The sequence below is a fragment of the Vipera berus genome (assembly GCF_964194415.1).
Source record: "Vipera berus genome assembly, chromosome: 1".
In the NCBI taxonomy this organism is placed as follows: domain Eukaryota; kingdom Metazoa; phylum Chordata; class Lepidosauria; order Squamata; family Viperidae; genus Vipera; species Vipera berus.
In genome coordinates this window covers 153,375,721-153,397,702 of record NC_138202.1, presented here as the reverse complement: position 1 = coordinate 153,397,702, position 21,982 = coordinate 153,375,721, and the positions used below count along the sequence as shown (strand labels likewise).

General features: G+C 41.6%; 1 protein-coding gene across 6 annotated transcripts in view; it reads left to right on the top strand.

Moving 5' to 3' along the window:
• IFIH1 (interferon induced with helicase C domain 1) overlaps positions 1 to 21,982 on the top strand; it is a 39,758-nt gene that overhangs the window by 10,099 nt on the left and 7,677 nt on the right. For all 6 annotated transcript variants that reach the window (XR_014028791.1, XM_081346720.1, XM_081346722.1 and 3 more), the window contains 8 exons: positions 2,091 to 2,174; positions 8,229 to 8,452; positions 10,298 to 10,508; positions 12,405 to 12,622; positions 15,945 to 16,061; positions 18,047 to 18,170; positions 18,281 to 18,511; positions 21,555 to 21,811. Coding sequence is in view for 5 of the 6 variants with exons in the window: in XM_081346720.1 (XP_081202846.1) it covers positions 2,091 to 2,174; positions 8,229 to 8,452; positions 10,298 to 10,508; positions 12,405 to 12,622; positions 15,945 to 16,061; positions 18,047 to 18,170; positions 18,281 to 18,511; positions 21,555 to 21,811 (1,466 nt within the window). In the remaining variant the exon portion in view is untranslated. The remainder of the gene's footprint in view (positions 1 to 2,090; positions 2,175 to 8,228; positions 8,453 to 10,297; positions 10,509 to 12,404; positions 12,623 to 15,944; positions 16,062 to 18,046; positions 18,171 to 18,280; positions 18,512 to 21,554; positions 21,812 to 21,982) is intronic.

Sequence of the window (21,982 nt, the reverse complement as noted above, 5' to 3'; positions counted from 1 at the left end):
TATATTAGGATCCAGTTCTGGTTGTGGTGTGCTACTTGCACTGTGAAAATATTGGTATAGGGAAGGAGGCAGTGGCATCAGTTCCCACGAAATTGCACTACACCGGCCAGAATGCTTATCAGCCTAGCTTGATATTATCTGCCCTGATTACAAATAGCTTTCAAAATCTGTGTCTCTCTTGCTATGTCACAATCACCAAAAGGACAAAAAGTGTTTTGGGGAGAAGGAGGATACATAGCTAGAAAAAGCATATGCATTGCGGGCTACATGTAGGAAATTTTATTTTATTTTTTTCTCTTTTCCAAAAAAAAGTTGTTTCCCCTCCATTTCCCTCATCAGTTCCTCAACAGTTACAAAGAAAGTGCGTTTCATAATCATTGTCTAATTTTCACCCTGTTAGAATTAATTGGTGTGAGCTTTCTCTGTCCAGAGCATCTCCTAGCACCTCCATTGCTGAAGGAGAAGACATAACTTTGCTTTCCTCCCCGCCCTCACCCCCATTGGAAACATAGTCATGAGTCATTCCTGTTGTGATTCAGTTACATTTGTCTGTCCAAGAAATGTATATAAATGGATTCTGAGCTTGTTTAAATAAGAAAGAGAAGGTGCTCTGTTCTTAATTTAAATATGTTGTTCTCATTTCCAACTGCACAATCAGTCCTTTAAAGTTTTCTAAAATAAGTAAGGGATTATATAAGTACTTAATCTTATAAATAAGAGATTGAATTATTGTTTCCAGCCCAGTATTTTGCTGGTATTGACATTGTTCGAAATCAGGGGTGTCAAACTGCCGGCCCATGGGCCAGATGCGTCATGCCAAAACCGTGCCCACCCCAGCTCCGGCAACGGGGGAAAAAGTTGCGATACGTCATGTGACATTGCGAGTTTGACACCCCTGTTCTAAAAGAGTCCTTTTTTATTTTATTTTTTTCCCTCTCATATCTTCTCCTGTTGGAAGGGAAGAATGAATTTCATCCTTATCAGGCCATTGGCTGAGGTTGAATTTTGCAAAGTAGGGCCCTGGTTTTTACCCCAATTTTATACTTTTGCCTAATCAGGTTAGAGTGCCAAGGATCCTCTCAGTTCGAATATTATTCATCTTCAAATACCTTTGGAATCAGTAGGTGGCACTCTATTCATCCTTGTTAGGAAGATCTGCTCCGTCTGCTGCATAATCTGTTTTTTAGCCACAATAAATCCCATTGCATCTCTGTGTTAAATGTGGGTTAGATAAAACAAATTTAACATTATGGTCTCAAGGAAGGGGCTTCTTTGCACTGCCTAATTAGGACTTACCCAATATAAATCAGAAACAGCCAGTTTGGTCTGGTGATTAAGGCACAAGGCTATAAATCAGGAGACTGTGAGTGGTAGTCCTACTTTAGGTCACAAAACCAGCTGGGTTGCCTTGGACAAGTCTTTCTCTTTTAGCTCTAGAAAAGAGAAGGTAAGGACAAAACAATTCTGAAATACACAGAGAGAGAAAGGGAGGGAGTTGGATATGGGTGGCGCAATGGTTAGAACGCAGTATTGCAGGCAAACTCTGTCCACAGCCAGGAGTTCGATCCTAACTGGATCAAGGTTGATTCAGCCTTCCATTCTTCTGAGGTCGGGATTGTTGGGGGCAATATGCAATAGGCTCACTCTGCTTAGACCGGCTGTAAAGCGCTATGGAGCGGTATATAAGTCCAAGTGCTATTGCTAGTTCTGTATTGATATGCATATGGAAATAGGCACATATAAATATAGCTGTTTAAGACTTTGATTCCTCATGTTCGATTCCTCATGAGAGATTCATAGGCTTGAATATGATTCACGTTTGTCTCCCAGTGTCCGAACTAGTGAAACTCACACGGAAAACACAAACAGGGAAAAAAAAGGCTTTCAACATTCTTAAGTTTTCAGATGTGCTTTAAGCATTTCATAGCAGCTTCTAGCTCTCTCTTATACTAACAGAAAAATCTACTTATTTAAAGAGAATTAAGATTAAGGAAAGGGGCTACGTTGAACAGCAAAGCATGTTCAAGGGAGGCAGAAAATAACCGTGCATCGTGACATTTACTCTTGCGCTTGTATATTCAACCTGCCAGAACCTGATGTCAGTTTGCAAGAAACAAATGCCTGTGATGTGGATGCAAACTTCGGACAGATGAACCTTTACACTGATGATTCAGGTAGGACATTTTTCCCTTGTACTCTGGTAAGCATGAAATGAAATTAGAAGCATATGTATGCTTAGTCAACTCTTTGTTGTGATAGAAGCTTCGTATACATGGCCATGTGGCACAGCATCCCAGGGGGCTGCTGTGTTCTTTCATTTATCTTACTGCTTCCTTTGCCTACAATGGAAGAGCAAAATAAAATAGTTGCACAAAGTGTGTAAATTGTCCGAACCGAACCGACTCCATATGTAACTCAGAGTCCCTCTCTGCCAAACTGTTTGCTTCAATTCTCCCACAATCCAAGTTGGTTATGCTATATGGTTTTTAACAGCCTGTAACTTTTCTCACTGACCACTTTGCCTCGCTGAGTTTAGGTGCAAGCTTGCTGGATGATCCACTCACCGTGTTCCCCACAAGGACATGCATTCCCATATATGGTGCAGATGTACCATTCCGATCATGTTCCGTGTGAACCTGCTCACAGAAATAGGAAATTTAAGGTTAGGTAAAGGTAAAGGTTCCCCCGCACATGTGTGCTAGTCGTTTCCAACTCTAGGAGCCGGTGTTCATCTCCGTTTCAAAGCCGAAGAGCCAGCGCTTGTTCAAGGACGTCTCCGTGGTCACGTGGCTGGCATGACTAGACGCCAAAGACGCACGGAACGCTGTTACCTTCCCACCGTAGTGGTCCCTATTTTTCTACTTGCATTTTTACATGCTTTCGAACTGCTAGGTTGGCAGAAGCTGGGACGAGTAACAGGCACTCACTCTGTTACGCGGCACTCGGGATTCAACCCGCCAAACTGCTGACCATCTGATTGACAAGCTCAGCGTCCTAACCCACTGAGCCACCATGTCCCTTTTAATTTAAGGTTAGATATATATATATAAAAGGAAAGCAGTCCAGCAACAGATAGAAATAAAAAGTCCTTCTGCTAGTTTCTGGACATCTTTGTCACTCTTTTGCCTGAAATACTCCTATATCCTGGATCTACTGCAATTAGACATCCAGTATTTTACAGTCAAGTTTCTTTGTCTATGTTAGCAGCTATCTAGAAATGAGGGAAATTAACTCTCAAATGGACAGAGATTGTACGATAAATAATATTAGATGATCTTATGTGGATACATGAGAAGTTGGCTTCATCACAACAGGAAGCATAGCATCTAAGTAAGATCATCATAAATTTAGCATATATCAATGTCCAAATTATCGGTGCAATCATATACTCCTATAATGCCCGTGCATAATGGCAGGTTCACTGGATACAGCAGCAGTTAGGAAGATAAGCAAGAATTTCATAGTTTCTTAAATGAGGACAAAACATCAGAAACCCCCTTTCGGGATATTGAATTGTAAGTAACTGTGTAGACTGTTATAGACTTTTGAAGTAGGTGAAGCATAAGTATGCTTTAAAAAAAAGGCGTGTAAATCTTTGTCTCCAGCAAAGCTCTTGGAAAACCCTCCAGTTCTGTGGATTGATTCCACCCGTGCTAATAATAGTATTTTAGTCACATGAATTGCTAGTTCCTACTTACAGTTTATGTGGGAGTCATCGTACTCAAAGTAATAAATGCTTAAATAATAATTAAAAAGAAATGGGAAATAAAATACAGTAAGGGCATGCCGGCATCTGCCCGTGGAGCAGCTAATTAATGTTAGACCTTGGTCATTGCATAATTAGATATATTAAAAATAAAAATAATAAAATGAGCATGCCCGGCTGGCTGGCTGGACCTCCAATTATCAGTTTTTTTTGAAAAACAGAAGAAAAAGAATGCTGTGACCTGAGGAACCAAAGTACAAGCCAAGGTAACCTGGATCATCTGCTCTTCTTTAAGTAGTCGTTGTCATGGTGCTTGCCCAAATTTATCCATCTCCTGCCTCTGCCTACTCTCAGAGGGCAGTAGAGGGCAAGCCTGTATAAGATTGAAGCCAAAGTATAGAAGAGATTATGACTTTTGAGAGGGAAAAAGAGAGATGGTGACAAATATTGAGATTACAGAATAACAGTGTTAGGAGGGACTTTGGAGGTCTTCTAGTCTAACCCCTTGCCCAAGCCGGAGACTGTATACCATTCTGGACAAATAGCTGTCCAGTCTCTTAAAAACCTTCCAAGTTGGAGCACCCACAGCTTCTGAAGGCAAGCCGTTTCACTAATTAATTTTCTCACTGTCAGAAAATTTCTCCTTAGCTCTAGGTTGAATTTCTCTTTGATAGATTTCCATCTGTTACTTCTAATCTTGCCCTCAGATGCTTTGGAGAACTCAAATATTAGAAAACTCCTATCATGACATCCCTAGCCTTTCTCTTCATTCAACTAGACTTAGCTTTTGTCTTTTTCCCCCAAAATGTTTTTTTAAAAAATATTTATGTAATTATCATATTTTCATTGCAACCTTTGGTCTATGCATTTGTTTTTGTCTTTTATTGCTTTTTTAAAAAAAAGAAAAATAAAAAATATTAGCAGACAGTTAACATGGAAAAGAGATTAGGCCTTAGATGTATTTCCATGCTCACTTGATTAAGTTACTGTTCTTAAAATTAGATTATCTTAAAATTCTAAATCGTGAATAGAAAACAAGGACAACATATCTTTGAAGGGAAGAGCAAAAGATCTACCACACTTCACATTCAGTGCTCTACACTGACTGTCTAACCATTAAGCAATTGTGGTATCATATTCTGAACAGGCAATTCTGTTCAGTTATGCACATATTCAATTCTGTTCAATTCTGCACATTCTGAACATACAATGTTGGTTAATTATAGGAGATGGAATAAAATATTAAACCTGGAAATCACAATAGCATATGCTCCTTCATCTTAAAATGGCCTTAGCTGATGAGATATAGCTAAAGCATAACTAAAATGTATACTGAAGTGTTTTCAGAAAACATTCTACATCTACCTAGCTATTCATTCTAGGACTTGGGAACCTATAGCAGGAATCAATTTAGTTAAAACATTATGGCATTATACCAGCTGTGTTACTACATGAAACCTGTGTTAGACAAAAGGGGAAAAAAGAAAATCATTGTAGCACTAGCAGATACGTATCATTAACTTAGAGTCCCTAATAATGTTGTTGTGAATAACATTCACTTTGGATAGTTCCATATAAGTCATCTTCTGCCAACCTAGCAGTTCGAAAGCACGTAAAAATGCAAGTAGAAAAATAGGGACCACTCCGGTGGGAAGGTAACAGCGTTCCGTGCGCCTTTGGCGTCTAGTCATGCCAGCCACATGACCACGGAGATGTCCTCGGACAAGCGCTGGCTCTTCGGCTTTGAAACGGAGATGAGCACCGGCCCCTAGAGTCGGAAACGACTAGCACGCATGTGCGGGGGAACCTTTACCTTTACCTTATATAAGTCATGCATAGGAGATACCACTATTTCTTGACAGCTGAAGTGTCATAATAGATTACACGGAACCCAGTCTATAGTAGACCTTCTGCCTTCTCACGTAAATTATGTAGGCCCTACATGTCATCCTGCAGTCTATTAATGAGAAAGGCACGAACCAGTGTCAGTAACTCCTGCAGTATCTCCACCCCAAGAAGGTATGAACTTCTGGGCAATCCCAAGGCTATCACTTTTCAGAGAAGGTGGCATCAATAACTCAGCCCCAGCACTTGACCACCTTTGTAGCTTAGAGATTAGGAGGACATCTCTGTGTAAGGTTTCCTCCAGAAAAATGGTCTGCTCCAATTCAGTTCGCTGATTCCACAGTCAGTGCTAATAATTTTCTGTTTAACTAACACATTTCTGTGAGAGAATAGCAACAGCAATAACAATAGCACTTATACTTATATACTGCTTCATACAGCTTTACAGCCCTTTCTAAGTGGTTTAAAGAGCCAGCATATTGTCCCCAACAATCTGGCTCCTAACCTCAGAAGGATGGAAAGCTGAATCAACCTTGAGCCTGTGAGAATCGAACTGCTGGCAGTCGGCGGAATTAGCCTGCAATACTGCATTCTAACCACTGTGCCACCAGGCTTTCTAATAGCCAGAGGATATCAGGATATTTAGGAAGAAAGGAAACAGTCACATTCCTAACACTGAGGCTGGGCCGCAAATTGGACTATTTTTCCAACAGAAGTGGTGGTTCTACAACGGCAGAAAAGATTTCTCGGATGATAATTTCCTGTAGCTCAAACGAAACAAGCAGCTCTACTTAGATGTCCATTAGGAAGTATTATGCAAGCTTCAGTAAGTTCTCTTGGCTTAGTCACTTTTAATGGAATTACCTGTTACCGAAAGGTGTGACCCTTCCTTATCCTATTTATAAATAACAATGGTGATTTTCTTTATGATTGGCCTACATTAGCAATTTTACCAGAAATAATATTTTTTAAATATCAGATATCTTTCTGGTATTTTTTCTCTCGTTCCAGTCTATTTCCTATATTCTGTCTGTTTTAGTATATGTTAATATTTTACACGTATGTTTTAACCCATCATTATAGGTTTTAAAGTTTTTTTTTTGTCTTAATTTTTCTTTTGTCTTAAAATATAATTACTAAAAACTAATCTTATTTTTTAATTGATTATTTTATTACAAAGTGTCTTTTTAGAGCAGTACAGTGGCCTAGTGGTGAAGATACTCACCTCCCACCTAGTTCAATCCTAGGTAGCGGCAGATGTTTCTGTCTTGGGATGCAAAGAAAAAATATATCTGCAAACTCCACATAGGCATCAGGAAGGGCATCTGGCTAGTAAATGCTCAGTTCCATCCAGTCTTCCCAACTCTATGCCAAATAAAGGGACTACAAGGTCATATCATAAAAAGAAAAAAAATTACAAAGAGCCTTTTTGAAATTGCTTAACGATCCGGTCATTGACATGCAACTCGGTTGCTAAATGAGGAGCTGGGAGTACATCATCCAGGGTTATTTAAAATAATCTCTCTTTCTACAAGAATAGCCATATGTACAAAACATTCTGAAAAAAATTGCCTATGGTTGTTTACAGCAAGTTAAATAACACGTAAGTAAATTTATTTATTTATTTACAGAAGTTGTGACCGCACCATTAATGGTTCTAATAAACGCATAGCAAGGTTTTTCTAATTCACATCTTTATTAATCTATGGAAATTCTTACATTGAAATGATCCATAGCTACATAAGAAATAATGTTAACAAGCGGATAATAGGGAGTTTCACAGTAATGTCTCTTCATTGCAACCTGTGCCATAAAAATTAGCTTCTAACTCCAATCTGCTGGGAATTTCCATCCTTTAAGCTAATGAACGTAACTGGGATGCTGTAACGGCATTCAATTATCCATGGCTCTTGCTATCCTATCGCATACCTTACACACCCAGCCAGATGTGTTCTTGTTAGCTGTGGAGGATTCTGAAAATAGAGTGAGCATATTTTACCGTAGAAAAAAGCAGGAGAAGGGTGTGCTACTGCTGCCGTAGCAAGAAGGAGAAGAAAGCTGGAGACTCAAAGAAAGGGGACACGTCAGGGCAACAAAGTAATGGCTGCAAACCAAAATGGACTTTAGATAATTTTGAATGGTTTTAGTTCCGAAGAGCCAAAGACTAGATTTTTAAAGTAGAAGGGAGTGTGGTTGAGGGATTCCTACTAGGATTGTACATCCTTTGAAAATAAACTGGAAAAACTACTTTGGACTTGAATCTAATAACAAAAGCGATGCTTTCATGCACAGCAGAAAGTTGCATGAAGTTTAAAACCCTTCTGAATAATTTTTGAATTTTGAGTCCTAACATTTTAGACAATAACATCAATCATAAACCCTTGAAAATATAAAACTCACTAGAACTGAGACGCCTCAAGTTGGTCAAGTCTGGACTATTGTTGCATCCTTCTGATTGGGGAACACTTAACAGAATAACAGAACTGGAAGACACCCTGAATATCTTCTAATCCAATCCCTGCTCAGACAGGAAACCCTACATCATTTCAGACAAATGGTTGTCCAATCTCTTCTTCAAAACCTCCAGTGTTGTAACCTCCACTTACTAGGAGAAATCATAATAATTTCTTTCTTTTTTTCATTATCAATGATTTGTACTTTTTTTTTTCATCTGCAGATCACGTTGAAAGTAGGGACCAAAGATCTTCCCCTGAAAAAGAACTGCGTCTGAGAGACTATCAGATGGAAGTGGCCAAACCAGCCTTGGAAGGGAAAAATATTATTATATGCCTCCCCACAGGCACTGGCAAGACTCGGGTTGCTGTTTACATTGCCAAAGACCACTTAGATAAAAAAAGAAAAGCAAAAGAGTGTGGAAAGGTTGTAGTTCTTGTCAACAAGGTAAACCACCCTGTGATAAATGGTAAAAGCAATTAATGTTGTCTCTGGTGACATCAAGATGGGTGTTCAGGTTCTGGTTAGCAGAATGAATGGTGAAGTCCCAAAATGTAGATGTTTTACCACTAGACTTTCATCTCTCATGAGCAATATAAACTACCTGGGCCTCATTTATTTAATCAAACGTATTATGGCTGCCTACTCCAGAAGATTCTGAGCAGAGTCTTACAACATTTTACCAAATCAAAAATCCTTTCTGTGATTCAAGTTCTGAAAAAGCCAAATTCTATACCAATCTGAAGAGTCTCCACCCATCTTCTCTTTGTGTACTTTCCAGACTGAGCTTCAGTGTGAACAGCTAAACCATTATTGCTTGGTTTTGTAATCCTCATGAGGTCTTACGTAAAATCAAGTGCATAAATGAATACGAGTAAGAAGGTTGAAGCTATCCATGCTGGCCTTTCCTCAAAGGAATGAAGGAAATTCTGCCTCTGTTTGCTTAAATATGACTAAAACTCTTTGGTTGATCAGGAAAAAAATGCAGGAGTCCTGGTTGCATGAACTTTTCTACTTGTGTCGATGTCCTGTTAGGTAAAGGTAAAGGTACCCCCGCACATGCGTGCTAGTCGTTTCCGACTCTAGGGGCCGGTGCTCATCTCCGTTTAAAGCCAAAGAGCCAGAGCTTGTCCGAGGACGTCTCCGTGGTCATGTGGCCAGCATGACTAGATGCCAAAGGCGCACGGAACGCTATTACCTTCCCACCATAGTGGTCCCTATTTTTCTACTTGCATTTTTACATGCTTTCGAACTGCTAGGTTGGCAGAAGCTGGGATGAGTAACAGGCGCTCACTCTTACGCAGCACTCAGGATTCGACCCGCCAAACTGCCGACCTGATCGACAAGCTCAGCGTCCTAACCACTGAGCCACCGCGTCCCTGATGTCCTGTTACTAGGCTTAATTATTGGATATGTATTTATTTGCCAAATTTCTATCCCGTTGCATTCCAAACAAATTACTGGCAGCATATAACAAAGCAAAACACAAGATTTATACCAAAAGACCAATACCTATGCCCACTAAAAATAATTAAATGACATCACGCTCCAAACACTCTCCAGAAGAGTCCTGTCTTTCTCTTCTCCTTGAAAATGAAAAAAAAAACATCAGCTAAATCAATAGCCAAAGGAAGGCCAACCCAGATGGCCAGCCCTACAATCGAAAAAATGCTTTGGAACCTTTGACCTTCCCCAAATGGGAAACAACCAGCTGCTTTTTCCAGCACCATCACATTTTCCCATGCAAATTAATTAGAGGCTGAGCCTACAGACCTTTTAAATTTTTAAAAAAAAGGTTTTGGAAGCTAACAAGGAGTCGGTGCTCCTTGTTAGCTTCCCATTCTCCATAAGGCATCATAAGATCCCACCAACTACTGCTGGTGAGCACTAGACTGCTGCATTTGGCACCTGTTGAATTTTCCAGTCTACAGGTAGCCCTATGCAGAGTATATTGCACTAATCTAAGCAACATAATGATATAAGGACGTGAGCCACTGGAGTAAAGTCCTCAGGTCCCAGGTTAATGCACCAAGCCAGAGTTGGGCAAAGATATCCCTGGCCACAGTTTGTTGATCTACCAGGAGGCATGAGTAAATATTACAGTAACCAAAGAACTTTATGTAAATAGCCTTTTGCATATTGGCTTCTTTGGGATAATGGGATTTCATGTCTTCTAATCAAAGGCCATACTTGCTGGAGAACTGAAGGGAAAAATGTTGGTCTAAGCCCATTGTCATGAACATCTGCTTAATTATATCTATCTATCTATCTATCTATCTATCTGGAAAACAGGTGCCACTGGTGGAGCAACATTTAGAGAATGAATTTGGTCCCTATATGAAGCATTCGTACCGAACAATAGGGCTGAGTGGGTCATCTCAGCTGAAATTTTCATTCCCTGAACTAATTAGAGATTATGATGTGATTATTTGTACTGCTAAGATCCTGGAGAATGCACTGGAGAAAGTCTATGAAGAGGATGAAGAAGGAGTCCAGTTATCAGGTATGTATAGATAGCTGTGTAGATCTGAACACCAAATGTATTACAGCAGGAGCAGGCAAGCTGCAGTCCACCTACAGAGTCTCTGTCCCTATTTGACCCTTCCCACATTAACCACAAACTCATATCGACAACCTTCATGTTGCGTGATTTCTGCTTGGAGAACTCCCAAAAGATGCAAGGTGCATCTATTAGTCTTCACAAGGCTTAACGTATCTTTTGAGTATATAGGCCTCTTCCCAGCAAATACATTTTTTTTAAAAAAATGATCCCATTTCCAACAGTATATAACTAGAATAATGCTTGTAGCTCGTGGAGATTGAAAATAATACCAAAAATAATATGTTGAAAGGTTACCCATCCTGTATCCTTCAAAAGCACATTTGGTCCTGTCTGCCTCTTTTATTTTTGAAGGACTGCCAAACCTGGGCATCAGTCTAGAAAATGCTTATAGCCTAGATTAGGGATTCATATTAGTTTTGTTCTGAAAAGTTTCCATTTGTGGCTGTTTTCTCCTATGCACTGCAAACAGTTGAGAGAGGAAGAAAATATTTCTGGCGGCCATAGCGTGGACCTAAGAGACTAAAGTGAAATGATGGGAAGCATATTCAGAACGAATATTTCATTTTACTTTGAACACAATTATTGGTTATACAAAAATAAGTATTGATTTCTCAGCCAGAGATCGAAAACCTGTGATTCTGCAGCATGGTAAATGATTGAGAACGATAGAAGGTTTCATTCCAGTCACATCTTCTAGGCTACAGATTCTCCGTCCTGCCATGGGAGTACAGATAATCCTTGTTTAGCAACCATAATTGGAACTGCACTGGCAACTCAGTCGTTAAGTGAAATAGTCACTAAATGAAACAACAGCTGTGTTTATAATCTTACTTTGTTAGGGTTTAGGGTATTAAAAAGGTAAAGGTTCCCCCGCACATGCGTGCTAGTCGTTTCCGACTCTAGGGGCCGGTGCTCATCTCCGTTTCAAAGCTGAACAGCCAGCGCTTGTCCGAGGACGTCTCCGTGGTCATGTGGCCAGCATGACTAGACGCCAAAGGCGCACGGAGTGCTGTTACCTTCCCACCGTAGTGGTCCCTATTTTTCTACTTGCATTTTTACGTGCTTTCGAACTGCTAGGTTGGCAGAAGCTGGGACGAGAAACAGGCGCATTAGGGTATAACAATACCCAAATCAAGGAACTTCTTAGGAGACAATTAAGCAGACAAACAAGCAGAAAATAATACCCTAAAATCAAGGAGCTACCAAGAAGGCCACCAACAGTGGCAGGACAAGCTACTGTATTTAAACTGGAAACAAACCACATGCCCACCAGCACTGATGATGTTATCTAGTCAGGCAATGAAATACCTGCAAGCCAACAACCAAATTCAAAGTGGACCAAGGACTCCACAAGAAACAGGCTGATTAAAAGCAAAGTAGTTTGTTTTAATATATATATATATTTAATATATATATATATATATAGAGGGACGCGGTGGCTCAGTGGGTTAGGACGCTGAGCTTGTCGATCTGAAGGTCGGCAGTTTGGCGGGTCGAATCCCGAGTGCCGTGTAGCAGAGTGAGCGCCTGTTACTCGTCCCAGCTTCTGCCAACCTAGCAGTTCGAAAGCACGTAAAAATGCAAGTAGAAAAATAGGGACCACTGTGGTGGGAAGGTAACAGCGTTCCGTGCGCCTTTGGCGTCTAGTCATGCTGGCCACATGACCACGGAGACGTCCTCGGACAAGCGCTGGCTCTTTGGCTTTGAAACGGAGATGAGCACCGGCCCCTAGAGTCGGAAACGACTAGCATGCATGTGCGGGGGGAACCTTTACCTATATATATAAGGTATATGAGCACCAGGACTCTGTAACCATTTGCACAACGTGTCTTCTAGTGTTCTCCTTGATGATCATTGATGAATGTCATCACACCCAGAAAGGAGCTGTCTACAACAATATAATGCGTTACTACTTAAAACAAAAAAGGGAAAATGAGAAGCGAAAGAAAGAAGGAAAACAACTGGTACCTCAGCCTCAGATTCTGGGGCTAACGGCCTCACCCGGAGTGGGAGGTGCAACAAATCATTCAAAAGCAGAGGAACATATTCTAACGGTAAGTTATGCACGATGACAGAATAGTGGACAAATACTCTACAAGAGCGAACTTTATCGTTGTTGGCTTTAAAGTGTGTGATCTTGCTTGTAATGAACTTTGGAGCAGAGAATCTGCTTTCACGTAGGAAATCAGAGTTTGACTAGGTTTGCGTGGTCCTACAAGGAATAATACATGTAAATTTCTTTATTTATTAAACTGATATCCCAGTTTTCTTCCTGGACTTTAAGGATGTATGTATTGCAATTTTAGACTCGGCAAGATGGAAGTTTATAAATCATGATTCATAATTTAGTGGGACACATGAATCCAGACACTGTGGCTCATTTAAACAGTGTAATCAAATTAAACCAGGGCTTAGCAAGACATAAACCTAGCTGTTACTGTTCCAAATGCAAGCAAAGCGAATAGGTTACAACAAAGTTACAACAGCACTGAAAAAAGTGACTTACGACACTTACAACTAATGGAACCTCTCCACAGTCACATGATCAAAATTCAGACGTGTGACAACTGACTTGTATTTATGACTGTTGCAGTGTCCTGGGGTCATGAGATCCCCTTTTGTGACCTTCTGAAGGGGAAGCTGGATTCACTGAACAACCTTGTTACTAACTTAACTGCAGCAATTCACTTAACAACTGTGGCAAGAAAAGTTGTAAAATGGGGCAAAAGTCACTTAACAAATGTCTCGCTTAACAACAGAAATTTGGGGCTCAATTGTGGTCGTAAGTTGAGGACTATCTGTACCTACATTCTCCGGAAGAGCAAGAAATGATGCAGTACTGTATATAGTGTGCAGCAAAAGTCTGTCACTAAAAAAAAAATCCAGTTTGGCATCTCTTAACTGAAGAGTTCATTCTTATAAAGTCCCAAGGCGTGATCTGAAGTGAAGAGTATCTGCTTTAGAGTAAGTTGCCATGAGAAAAGGCTTGGGTGAGTCCTTTGAGCCGGTGTTTCTCAGAAACACTGGTCTAAGTCAACTTGAATTTTACTATGTAAGAAACCTGAGAGAGAATTGTCAGCAAGCAACGAGATTTTAAAAAAAGTATGTGTGAGAATGTTGTTCCTGCCCAATAATATGCTTTTGGCATTAATTTTACCTTTGTAGGGGGGGGAAAATTTAACAAATGATTTGCAGTTTTCAAAGGGGAAAATAGGGGGGAATTTAGAAAGACAAAGGAACTAGAAAGTTAAAGGATGAAGAAATTTTTAGATCATTCAAAGTGACAGATCACCATTGAACTTTTGTTGCAGTGAACAAGAAGGTGCGGGAGTCAAAATACAGACGTATCAACTGATGAAAGGAAAACTTAATTAGAAAATAGATTGTTAACTTCACTTCTTGACAGTTCACAACTTTTAAGGCAGCACAACTCACACGAAATAATAGGGCCATGCTGTGCTTCAGACTTCATTCCCAAATGTGCTTCGGTTCATTTGAATGTAGCTGCTGTTCACAACTTTTTAAGGCAGCCACATCTTTTCCAGGATCATAAGACAGCCAAACAGTTTCAGGGGGGGAAAAGGTGACCTTTTTAAAGAGTCGCCGAGATGTGCTGCATTTTTATTCCCACACTTTTTGCAGCACTTTATCCACATTTTAACAGAATAACAGAGTTGGAAGGGATCTAGGAGATCTTCTGTTCCAACCCCCTGCTCAAGCAGGAGACATTACACCAGGGGTAGGCAACCTTGGCTCTTTTATGACTCGTGGACTTCAACTCCCAGAATTCCTGAGCCAGCTGGAATTCTGGGAGTTGAAGTCCACGAGTCATAAAAGAGCCAAGGTTGCCTATCCCTGCCCTACACCATTCCAGACAAATGGCTGTCCAATCTCTTCTTAAAAACCTCCAGTGATGGTGCGGTCGCAACTTCTCTAACATAAATTAATAAATTTACTTACGTGTTATTTAATTTGCTGTAAACAACCATAGGCAAATCTTTTCAGAATGTTTTGTACATACGGCTATTCTTGTAGAAAGAGAGATTGTTTTAAATAACCCTGGATGATGTACTCCCGGTTCCTCATTTAGCAACCGAGTTGCATGCCAGTGACTGGATCGTTAAGCAAAATGGTGAACACGTGAAACAAGAGAGAAAGAGACGCTGCAGAGGTCACTGGCTTATTTATCATATTTGTATAGCTGCCTATCTCAAATGAACATGACCTTGGGCAGCATGTAGCATCTGCAATGCATTAAAAAATTGAATCAAAAAGGTACAGAAAACAGGAGAAGATGATATTAAGAAGGCTGTCATGAAATCTCCTCAGTCCCCTGGGACTGTCAGACCTGATAACATAGCAAGGTCTTGAAGGAGTTGGGACACGTTGAGAGAGAGAAGTGAAGCTCATCTCACTTCCAGCGGTGTGTGTGGGGGGAGAATAGTCCACAAGGTGGGCACTGCAACAGAGAAGATCTACCTCCGGTGGACTATTAGATGTAATTCCCTGTCTGTCAGAGAGAAGACAGTTCCATGCAGAACAAGGAAGTCTGCCATTTCTAACCTCTGCGGCCACATTTGGGGAAGGAGCTCATGTGGACTGGTGACTTTGTGCTTCTGCTGGTCTCACTTCTGGGTACCGGTGGTGTATTCATAGCAGCCATCTTAATTACCTTCTTTAGAGGGACACTTTATAATAGGTTGCATTTTGAGGAGTGACTGTCTCCAAGCAACACTCTCTGCAGTCTACTTGAGAGACAAAAGGAGAACTACAGCAAAGCCATTCACAATAGTCAGGATGATCCTTTGGGTGCACACTGCTAGAGAGGTTACTGCAGACATGTCAAACAAAAGGCCTGGGGCCCAGATCCGGCCCGCGAAGTGGTTTCATGCGGCCCGTGAAGCCATCCTGGAAACAGTGAGGGAATGGCTCCCACTGCCTTGGCCCTGGCCCAGAGACCCTCCTTCTGCCAGAGACCCTCAGATCTGTCCCAATCCTGCCCAGGCCCCCATAGGCACCCTTGATGCAAACGACGTAGAGCTGGCCACGCCCACCTAGTACGCCATACGCACTTTAGCCACGCACACCCAGTAGGCCACCCCCACCCTGGCCATACCCACCCGGCCCCCTGAGGGCAACCGCAATGCTGATGCGGCCCTCAATGAAATTGAGTTTGACACCCCTGCGTTGCTGTCTAGGGCTAGGCTAGCCTGCCTTAAATGCATCGCTCTCAAGAAACAATCAAAAAGATGCTCGAGGGAGGCTCTTCATCTGCTTCTTTAAAGCTGCACCTTTAAGGCTGCACGCCATTGTTCCTAAAGCATTGCACAGACCTACCTGCACATCCCATAACTTAAATAACTTTCCCTCCTCTAGATATGCGCCAACCTGGATGCAGATGAGATTGTGACTGTTCAAGAGCACAGTTCGCAACTGCAACATCAGGCAAAAGAACCTCTTAAGAAATTTGAGATTGCAGATGACAAAAAGGAGGTATGGATATTTGTTGTGCTTTATGTGATCATGTGACTACGGTATGGTGTACAGTTCTTTATTTCTTTTTCTTTTTTTACAAAAAGACACACCTACAGATGTTTAGCTTACTTTTTCAGTAAAGAAAGTTCTCCATGCAAAAAAAACTAAAATCTTGAGAAAGATTCCAGCTTGGTTCGTTTTGCACTCCTAGTCCCAAAAAAGAGAAACATATATGACATATTGAACATAGGAACTGTCAGGACCCACCTCAATCCACATCTTAGGAAATAAGAACTCTTGGATGCAAGTTTAGTCCAAAAGGAAAATGTTTACTAGGATGGAATTGATTGTGGCAATACAAGACGGAATCTAACAAAGTTACATTTCAATCCTATATAAAGCATTCCCATTTCAGCCCCCTCCCCTCATCCATTTGGTCAGCCTCCCATCATTTACTTAGGCGTCAGGCCCTTCCGTGGGAAAGGGAACTCTCCTTGGTTTTATTGTTATTGCTTCTTCCTTTTTCAGTTGTAAATGAAGATGCGATCCAGATCTGTCTCTCCCCCTCCCTCCCCCAGATCAGAAGTTTCCCTGTTGTTTTAAGATCCCTTATTTCAATCTAAGTAACCTTCCTCTCTCCCCCCCCCTCGGAGAGATGGCAGAATCCCCAGAATAAGCACAATGTTCTACCTATACATTTATGAAATGTGATATAAATGGATTCTGACAGGAACCTAGGGAGATAGGAGCAAATGGTAACCCTGGAGCCGTGATGGTTCAGTGGTTAAAATGCAGTATTGCAGGCTGACTCTGCCCACTGCTAGGTGTTCGATCCTGATGAGCTCAAGGTTGACTCAGCCTTCCATCTTTCCAAGGTTGCTAAAATGAGGACCCAGATGGTTGGAGGCCATGTGCTGACCCTATAAACCCACAGGCCACTACTGGGCCGTGAGCCTTTCGTAACCGGGCCACAAAAGCAGCAGATGGGTGTGTGTGCACGCGCACACGCTCCATTTGCGTGAGCCATGGGCCCATGTGCCCACCACTCATGTAAATGGAGCTGCAGGTTTATGCAAAACCTTGCCAGCCACTCTCCCCAGACCCCGCTGGTCCGCAAAGCTGGAAAGGTTGGGGTACTCTGCTGTAAAGCACTGTGGAGCGGTATGTAAGTTTAAATGCTATTGCTATTGCAAAAATAATAAAATAAAAAACAAACATTTCAGTGAACCACCTCTTCCCTCCCACATTATACACAAGAAAATATCCTGCTGGGTCATTCCCTTCCTCCAGACTCTTGTTTCATATTCTTCCAACAGACTGGAGACTGTTTCCCCACACATCTGGTTAAGATTTGTTTTTAACATTGATCTTCCTGAAATGTGATGTGCTTTCATTTCTTTTCATTAGTTGCCATTATGTAGGCACACAGTTGATTAATTCAGGGATCCCCAACCCTTGGGTCGTGGACCACTTCTTAGCCATGAGCTGTTCAGAACCAGCCCATGGAAGCAGCAGGCAAGTACACACCTGCGCCTGCGCATCCCCTCTTGCACGAGCAGTGTGCGAGCAGTGTGTGCGCGCTTACCAGTGCTCGTGTGGAACCATTTCCTCCTCCCCCCACCCCCACCCCGCTGGTCTGCAAAGCCAGAAAAGTTAGGGGACTCTGGATTAATTGGTCTGCTGTGAGGCAATGTTTCTAGTATTTTCCTCAATTATAAACTAAAAAAAAATTATTGTGATTTTGGTTGAATTTCTATTTAACTGGAGGTTTTTCTAACAAAATTTAGACATAAAGGGATGATGTGAGGATTTCTGCCCTGAGTGTGCGTGTGTGTGTGTGTGTGTGTGTGTGTGTGTGTGTGTTTGCTAGACTAGATTTCCAAGCTGCCAAGCATTCCAGAGTCACTTGGGACAGCGAGATGGGCCACATATAAATTTAATAAATAAATAAAGATCCCTTCTAATCCTGTGATTGTTAACTTGTGACATGTTTTACATTTTAGGATCCATTTAGAGAGAAACTTGTACACATTATGACTGAGATTCAAGGCTATTGCCAATTCAGTCCAAATGCTGATTTTGGATCACAGGCCTACGAACAGTGGGTAATTCAGGAGGAAAAGAAAGGTAATGTTTACATTTGATTGCTACATTGTCAATACCTTGCTAAAATAGGTGGCCAGAGTTTTCCTAGACCTTTGCTTCCTTGTTTTCTCAGTCCTTGTTCTTTTTTCTAGCTGCCAAGGAAGGGACTCGCAAAGAGCGGGTATGTGCAGAGCACTTGAAGAAATACAATGATGCCTTGCTAATTAATGATACTACCCAAATGATTGATGCCTATAACCATCTGAAGAACTTTTATGAAGAGGAAAGGAGTAGAAAGATGACAATGGATGAAGATAGTGAAGATGAACTCATAGCCTCACAACCAGATGAAACTGCTACACGTCTTATAGAGTTATTTTATGGTAAGCATGGTAACAGAGCCTGTTACTCGTCCCAGCTTCTGCCAACCTAGCAGTTCGAAAGCACGTAAAAATGCAAGTAGAAAAATAGGGACCACTACGGTGGGAAGGTAACAGCGTTCCGTGCGCCTTTGGCATCTAGTCATGCCGGCCACATGACCACAGAGATGTCCTCGGACAAGCGCTGGCTCTTCGGCTTTGAAACGGAGATGAGCACCGGCCCCTAAAGTTGGAAACAACTAGCACACATGTGTGGGGGAACCTTTACCTTTACCTTTATGGTAAGCATGAGCCATCTGGGACTTCCTGTCTACACTTCTACAAATCAATGTCCAATATTAAAATGAGAACCAAAATTTCTTGCGGTTGGATCATTAAGTAAGGCTTGATCACACGTCACATGCATTTTTCATTCTTGTTTTTATAAAATTTCTGGTTTTCATCAAAAATTGGGATTTAAACTTGCCTATTTTAGCTGAAAGTCAGGGAGGAGTAATTTAGGGTGTTCTGTGGATAGAGATTTGGGCAAGCTGCCTTCTTATTCTCAAAGCTATTAGCCTGGTTTAGTCATAACAATAAACCATGTGCTCCCAGTGCAAGCAGGTAGGAATCTAAGGATTAGGTTCCTTGCAGCTCACTTGTAGGTAAGACTACACTACTACGGTTTTATGTGAACATATCCAGACAACAGAGCCTCCCTCAGTCCCTGTTGTGTAAACAATATTGGTTCCCATTATGCTTCCAGGTGTGATTCAAGTCACTGGTTATTACCTATAAAGCTCTAACATGGCATAGGTGCCTTGTTATTTGGGACCCTGCCTATCTTCTGTAGTTTCTGCCTTCTAGTAAAGTGTTTGCAGAGTTGGCATCCTCTGGATCCTTTCAATCACTAAATCACTAAATTTAAATTTAGACCACTAAATCGTATGACAAACAAGGACGCTAGGTATGTCTAGCCCAGGGGTAGGCAACCTCGGCTCTTTTATGACTCATGGACTTCAACATAGCATAGCTGACTCAGGAATTCTGGGAGTTGAAGTCCATGAGTCATAAAAGAGCTGAGGTTGCCTATCCCTGGTCTAGCCTATCAAAGAGAAGGATTAGGAGGACATGACAGCTGTCTTCCAGTACTTGAGGGGCTGTCACAGAGAAGAGGAGATTGACTTATTCTCTAGGCACCAAAGGGCAGGACAAGAAGTAATGGGTGGAAGCTTGTCCAAGAGAGATACAGTCTAGAAGTAAGGAGAAATTTTCTGACAGTGAGAAAAATTAATCCATGGAATTGCTTGCCTACCAGAGTTGTGGATATTCCATCACTGGAAGTTTTCAAGAATAGACAGACAGCCATTTGACTGGGATGGTATGAGGTCTTGTGCCTTGAGCTGGGGGATGGACTAGAAGACCTCTGAGGTACCTTCCAGCCTATGATTCTATGATTAATCAATATATCTATTGGGGCAAAGGAAGAGTGCCTTTCTCTGTCATAGCACCCACTCACTTAAATGATATTTCCTCAAAGATTTGTGTGGCTCCAGGTTGAAGTCAGCCCTTTGAGGTAGACCAGACAAGAAGCACAAATCATGAGTACTGACACTATCTTTGTTGTAAGACAGACATGTCAAACGCAAGGCCCGGGGGCCGGATTCGGCCCACGAAGTGGTTTCATGTGGCCCGCGAAGCCATCCTGGAAACAGTGAGGGAATGGCCCCCACTGCCTTGGCCCTGGCCCAGAGACCCTCCTTCTGCGAGAGATCCTCAGATCTGTCCCACTCCTGCCCAGGCTCCCATAGGCACCCTTGATGCGAATGACGTAGAGCTGGCCATGCCCACCCAGTAGGCCATACGCACTCTAGCCACGCCCACCCAGTAGGCCACGCCCACCCTGGCCATACCCACCCGGCCCCCTAAGGGCAACCGCAATGCTGATGCGGCCCTCAATGAAATTGAGTTTGACACCCCTGTTGTAAGATTACAGTAAATCTGGCAAATCTGAAAGTACATCTCTTCTCATTTGTCTTTACTTTCCAGAAAACTAGGGAGAATCCCTTCTGAAATGCTTTCGATGTCTCCATTCCTTCTGGAATCTGAGATATTTTTTCCCTGACCTTTGCCTAGGCTAGACTCTTCCTTATCTCAAAGTTATTCTCAGAGTCAGTTACCATTTCAGACATCCGAGCTTTTATTTCACAGCTTTCCCCGTTCTCTTATCATGCCATGCTGCACTGCGTTGTGATGTTGTCTCAATCTCCCAAACATACCAGATAGGAAACACAACAAGATGAGCAAAACCTACTTTATCGTAAAGCTACATAAACAGAGTTTTGCAAGTCTGAAAATACCAATCTCCCACCTTCTCTTTTTACTATCTGATTAGTTACAGTGAATCTTTTCTAAGTTTATTTTTCTGGCCATTGTTCAGTGGTTTACTCCTCCCTCTTCTACCTTTACACTCATTCAGTAATCATTTAATCTCATAACAGCTCCGAATGAGGGATACTTACAATTGCCCCTTGCAATTGCAGCCATTGCAGCCTAAATTACTGTCACATGTTGCAATTCAGGGACTTACAACCAGCTTACAACTAATATTTCAGTATTCCATACACCGCTCTAAGACTACCCCCTGCTCTGCTTATATGCATAGTTAGCTGTGAAACATATTTGGGAGGTATTAAAACAGTGATTTTCATCTTGGCCCAAGTAGATGCCTCCAGGGTTTCTGCCAGAATTTGCTATCTGTATTTTGTGCTTAAGTTAAGATTTTGCCCATTAACATTTTGTTTATCAGCAAACTTGCAGGAGATGTGAATAAGAACCAGATAGCCTACATCAGTGTTTCCTTTCTGGGAAAGTTAGCATGCAGGGCTATCTAGTTGGTATGCACAACAAAAAATAGATGATGGTCTTTTTTCAACATGATCTGCTGACACTTTCAGATATTTTGGACTGCAATCAGTGTCAGCCAGCATGACTCATAATAACATGCTCTAATTCTTTCACAACGTAATTACTTAAATATTTTGTTCATTTACATTTGTTCCTAAAGATAAACAGAAGGAGCTGGAAGAGTTAGCTGAAAAACTACAGTATGAAAATGAAAAACTGACAAAGTTGCGCACCACTTTAATGCAACAATTCACAAAGAGCAATGAAGCCAGAGGAATTATTTTCTCAAAAACCCGTCAAAGTGCATTTGCTATCTATCGGTGGATTAATGATAATCCCAAATTTGAAGAGGTTGGAGTGAAGGCTCACTATCTCATTGGTACAGGACATAATAGTGAATTTCAGCATATGACCCAGGTAAAACAAAAATGTAAAGTTGGTTGCCAGAATTTCTTTGCTTTTCAATTCTGTAAGGCAGAACCCTTACAGAACCCCTGGGCCACGGACCACTACTAGACCACGGAACTATTCGGAACTGGGCCATGCAAGAGTTCCACATGCGCAAGCACTTCCCAAGGGCTTCTCTTC